The following is a 5709-nucleotide window of genomic DNA, read 5'->3' as shown; positions in this document are numbered from 1 at the left end:
AGTTACAGAAATCCCATCTCCTATAGACTCCATTTTAATCAAATAATTCAGAATTTTAAAACTGATTTTCTTCCTCTGCAAGAATAAAACAGTACCTTGTACTTGATCCCAACTAAGATTGGACTAAGATTATTGGATGCAAAACAATCCTGTTGGGTTTAATTAATGTTCTATTGATTTTATTAGACTTAAGGTATGGGGATCCAAATTACAGGAAGACCCCTTACCCAGAATACCCTTGTTCCTGAACATTCTGGATAACAGGTCCTATACCTGTACTGCCTTAGGTCTGAAAAAATATCCTTTACAGCAGAGGCACTAAAACCCAAGCAGCTAGACAATGCTATAAGCTGTGCCTACTACTGATAGCAGCCATGTCATTGGCAATAGGTCGTGAATTTCATGCATTCACAAAGAAAAAGCTACTCCTGCAACTGGTTGTAAAACAGCCAATGACAGCTTTAGCATTTCAGCCCTAGAATTGAAAAACTAAGTAAATTTTATAGGAGTGAATTAAATTGTAGATCATAATAACTGCACCGTGCCTGCTTTTAATGTTACCAATATTATTTAGCTGTATATGCACAACAGAGTGTCCTGCAATGTCAATCAGACTGGCAAAAAGGCACAAAGTCTACAGGAAGTTGCATATAAATTTAAGTAGGCCAGGAATTACAATAAGGCCATAGTCTTTTACAGTTCCTAAAATTCACATTTGCAAAGAAAGCTAATGTAATCTTTCTGAAGCTGGACATATATGCCTTCTCTAGTACACAAAGCCAATTCTCGGCACCTATGCAAGAATTAAGTATTGATGTTAGGGCCTTACCCTGTTTTAACAGATGACTGTATGTGAACCTGCAACAGTTTAATATGGTTATGATTTGGGAAATATTGAAGCAGTAGTTCCCCATACAATTATTCCCTTCACCAAGTTTAGTTGCACCAGAACTATTTACTTTGACGGTTGCTTTTTATCAGACAGTTTAAGTTTCATCTCCCGTCTCCCAGGATCACCTCTTTAAACGGGGATGGGGAGTTTGAGTCTTACTCTTCCGATTTGCTTCACTGAAACCCTACAGAGCATAATCCAAGTTATATTAAAAGTATTCTAATTAATGCAATAGTTGCTCTATTCCTCAAATACTTCAGAGAAATGCAAGGGCACTGGCACACAGGAAGATTAGAACCCTAATAAATGTTAGTGGGCTCACTGCTGTTACACTGAAATAAGGGGATTTTAAACCTCCCAAATTTAGACTATAGTACCATTGCTTTGTTCTTCCATAGCATTCCACCCAACACCAACTTAGCTGAAAAGATAATGTATAACCCCTTAGTAAAAAAGGTATATATATTTTATGCAATTAGGAAATGCTTACACTGGCACTTTGTTTTAAAGTTTAGGTTAAATACTGGCATGCTTTAATAAAACTTTAACCTAATACTAGCAAGTCATAATATGCCTTGAGGCTGAAGTATTTGCCAACAGCTGCAAAATTAAACTGGTCCAAAAATACTACAGTCATGCAGGATTCAAAACCCAGGTATAAACAATGCAACAAGTGAGGTAGTGGAAAGTTTATTTACAATGGAGTTACACAGAAAGATACTAAATTATGTAAAGAATGAAGTATGGGCATGCACTATGTTTTAAAGGAGAGGGTCACAAAAGACTAGCTGCAGATACAAATTTCTGAAAAACCTGAGGATTAAGGGAATGTCATATAAAATGTTTACTACCATCTTACTGTCAACTACTCTACAGTTAACAAACCCTTTATAAAATAAAAGACATCACACTTGTATGTACAATTGTAAAAAAAAAAACTAAGTTCAAAAAAAAGTTCCTAGCAAAATGTTTAAGCACGCTCGCCACGGATTCTTCTTGCTAACTGGATGTCCTTGGGCATAATTGTTACTCTCTTGGCATGAATGGCACACAGGTTGGTATCTTCAAAGAGGCCAACCAGGTAAGCCTCACTTGCTTCCTATAGAGACAATTAAGGACAAGTTAGAGTTTTGAACTTTCAAAGTCTTAAACATTCAATAAAGTGCCCAAAGCAAAACATACTAACCTGAAGAGCACCAATAGCTGCACTCTGGAACCTCAAATCAGTCTTGAAGTCTTGGGCAATCTCCCTTACAAGTCGCTGGAATGGTAGTTTTCGGATCAACAGCTCAGTAGACTTCTGATATCTTCTGATTTCTCTCAAGGCAACAGTGCCAGGCCTAGCAGTGAAAGTTTTCAGTGAGTTTTACACATGTACATCTATTGCGAACATACTTCACAACGCATTGTGGTACAGGCATTACTATTTAGCACTATTATAAGTAAGCTTTATTTACAGCTTGCCCCTGCCAGCAATCAGCCAGCTACTCAAAGTACCAATAGCATGTGTTGCTTAAATCTCAGCCCATGGAATTTATAAAAGCATATAACTGGTAATGCACAGCTAAAGCATGAATAGCTGGAACTACTAGAACTGACCAATAGGGTAAAACATGTTTTGACAATGTTTAACCAAACACCAAATTCCTCACAAGTCAAACCACAAGATAAGTGGCTGAGGGACACCATACACAAACTATGCAACTTATGCAATTTAAATGCTTAGAAAATAGAATATGAATAAAGTGCATTACACCTTGCAGCCCTCTACAATGTACTACATTTTCATATTCTTTTTTTCTAAGCATTTAATTTCTTAACGCTAATATGTATAAAGTCTAAAACTTAAGGTAAGATTTGAATGTTTGGCAAGGTCACTAAATGAGCAGATTCTTCAGGTATGCCCACCTTGAGAACTATAGGGCCAAACTACAAAGGTGAGCATAGGCACTGTTAGACTGCCACAACAAGCCAATGAGCAATGCCCAACTGAGACTGCCAATTTTAGGCTAGATATCAGTCAGGTAAGCCCATGGGGTACCCATGCATGGGTAAACACAGTCTGGCTATCAGGTAGCCTCTACGCACACTACCCACTTACAGGAGGCTTTATTTGGTAGTAAATCTTGTTTTTATTCAACCTAAACTTGCCACCAAGTCAGGAATTCAAAAACAACTCTGGTTAGGGGGCACCGAGAGCAACATCCAAGGGGTTGGTGAGCAACATGTTGCTCACAAGCCACTGGTTGGGGATCACTGATCTACACCATAGGGTTTTTGAATGAAGAGCTTTGAAGTGGCAAAGTTTTTGATACCAAGTCAGTCATAATATTACTAGGTTTTTCTGGATGTTACAGAACCCTGCCAAGCCTGTGATTTGGTAGCATTTACCATTGAATAACAAAGGTTATCTGAATTAATGTCAAGTTACTTTCTCAGGGGAAGCCAACACATTAGCCTCCATCCAATGAACACAGTTGCCAGGGTATTTAGGAAAAACTTTATGGGGTTAACATTAGCAATATTTCTTACATTTACCAGTCGTCCCATGGCAGACTTAAGGCATGTTAATGCACTATTAAGTTTTTGTACTATGCCTGCACTAAGGTCACCTAGGAAAGCAAAACAGCAGTGACTTTCTCCCAGAGCATTCCTAAGCATTGGCCCAGAGGGTAGCAACTGAATTTACTTTTCCTTTAGTGGCACTGTTGGCTAGACTCCTGTGGTTAAGAGTCCTTGCATGGCATATCTCCTACAGTGAATAGAACTGAATGCTACTTCCAACAGGGGTTTCTATTAAAGGAACGGTAACACCAAAAAAATATAATGCACTGTTGCCCTGCACTGGAAAGGCCGTGTTTGCTTCAGAAGGACTGCATGAAAGTTGTATAGAACAGAGTTCTACACAATTTATGTAACCTGTGCCTCCTTTTTTCAGTTTGAATACCTACCTCCATGGCTACACAGCAGCATTTCTGAAGCAACTTACCAGTGCAGAGCAATAGCACAATATATTACTTTGACACTCTTTTTGGTGTTTAATTTTAAGGCTGTATTTTGCATGTTAAATAATCTAAGGAAATTAAAATTTCTTTAAACACTTAAAACTGTGGGAATTTGGCTCAACGCTAACAGCATATTCTGGCTAACATGCATCCGTAGCTTACCTGTATCTGTGTGGCTTCTTCACACCACCTGTGGAAGGAGCACTTTTCCTGGCAGCCTTTGTAGCCAGCTGCTTCCTTGGAGCCTTTCCACCAGTGGATTTACGGGCAGTTTGCTTTGTACGAGCCATTGCTTCTTGTTATTCTAATATAAAAAACAAAAAAAACACAAATCTTAACCTAGTTGCCATACAAAATCCTGGGAAAAAAGCTGCCCCTCAGCATTTTTATAAAAATACCCTATAGGCTAAAGGTCATCCACTGGACTTCCCAAAGCATAGCCAGGGCCCCAGCTGCTGACTGATGCATTCACTAGCTCAGCCATATGGCATGAAAGCCATTTACAGCTCATGTATCCAAGCACTTGATCTAAAACTATATTGCCAATGATGTTTAAATTCAGATTAGGCTTTAACAGTTCACAAGCACCAAATAATTCTGTTTGGAGAAATTTAAACCATTTCCAATATTTACGTTTACAAGGCATCAGCGGGAAGCGCATTCAGCGAGTGTCTGCCCCTAGCGGCAGCCGGTGGTAGCGCAGCCGGAGACAGCCCGCCATTATGTGATCTTTATCTGTGGCCAGGCACAACAAAACCTTCCTAATTCCAATAATAAAACCAGAAACAAGTCCCCATATAACATTTTTTATACAGATGTGACTGTAGGAGACAAGACACGGCAGATAGATCTAAAGAGCCGATATGTTACCAGCAGTGCAGAATTACACGTTTAACAATGGGCAGAATTCTGTATTTCAAAAAATAAAAGGTGAATTTAGGCGCAGTTGCACACAGCCACGCAATAATGCGCTGGAACTAGCACATGGGACCAGAAAAAGACAAAAAAAACTTCCCACAAGGGGGCTTATACCCCCAATTCCCTAGGAACATAGAATCCCAGCCACCATTACACGGCACTGCTGCCACACGTCCCTTCTCCTCCATCCCCGAGCGGAGAGAGAACATGGCGGCGGGCAGCTCCGGGGGGAGGGAGGCAGCACACGGATTAGGCCCCCAAACTAGCAAACCATGAGAGCCCGCCGGTCACTTTACCCCATCAGTCTCCCTATTAACTAACTCACAGCTTCCGGTCTTACAAGTACAAAACCGGTAACGACGAACGTTACCGAAAAACACCGGAAATGGCGTGTTACCGGGGGAAGAAAAAACTAATACAGCACGCCACCGGGGCAAACAATATTAACCAAACTATAACATATAAAAAAAACCCGGCAAAATTGCGACCTGAACAAATAAACCGGCGCGCACTTACCGATCACTCCCGGGAGCGTAACCCAAACGGTCAAACGAGGAGACAAACTAACGTATCAGCGAGCCCGCCACCCTGCCTTATATAAGTCTCAATACGTCACACGTGACGTTTCGTCTTTGTTTCCCCCAGGGTTCTCCTGCTATTGGATGAAAAGGGCAGGGGTAGGCTATGATTGGTTAGTTAGAATCGGGTTGGGGAGGGCTTTCCCCTTTCGCGTTGGTACTGAGTAATCTGATCTGTTTCTGTGGGATCTTCGAGCTGCCAATCTCACATAGTTGTTTAATCACTACTTCCAGCGTCCCCGGAAACTATGAACAAGTCACGGACAGGGACTGAACTTCGGCTTTACTATAAGCTGATAGCGTTAGGCTGACGAAT

General features: G+C 40.6%; 1 protein-coding gene across 1 annotated transcript; it reads right to left on the bottom strand.

Moving 5' to 3' along the window:
* Positions 1-531: 531 nt before the first annotated feature.
* On the bottom strand, positions 532-5371 carry h3f3b (H3 histone, family 3B (H3.3B)). The gene is made up of 4 exons (NM_203695.1): positions 5332-5371; positions 4060-4201; positions 2079-2232; positions 532-1991 (listed from the first exon to the last, which is right to left on the bottom strand). Exons 2-4 carry the CDS (start codon positions 4185-4187, stop codon positions 1863-1865), a joined length of 411 nt encoding a protein of 136 aa, NP_989026.1. The 5' UTR covers positions 4188-4201; positions 5332-5371; the 3' UTR covers positions 532-1862.
* Between the last annotated feature and the right edge of the window lie 338 nt (positions 5372-5709).

Source organism: Xenopus tropicalis, chromosome 9 (assembly GCF_000004195.4).
Source record: "Xenopus tropicalis strain Nigerian chromosome 9, UCB_Xtro_10.0, whole genome shotgun sequence".
Classification (NCBI taxonomy): Eukaryota; Metazoa; Chordata; class Amphibia; order Anura; family Pipidae; genus Xenopus; species Xenopus tropicalis.
Note: the sequence above shows the minus strand (reverse complement) of the source record. Positions and strands in the feature narration are given on the sequence as shown.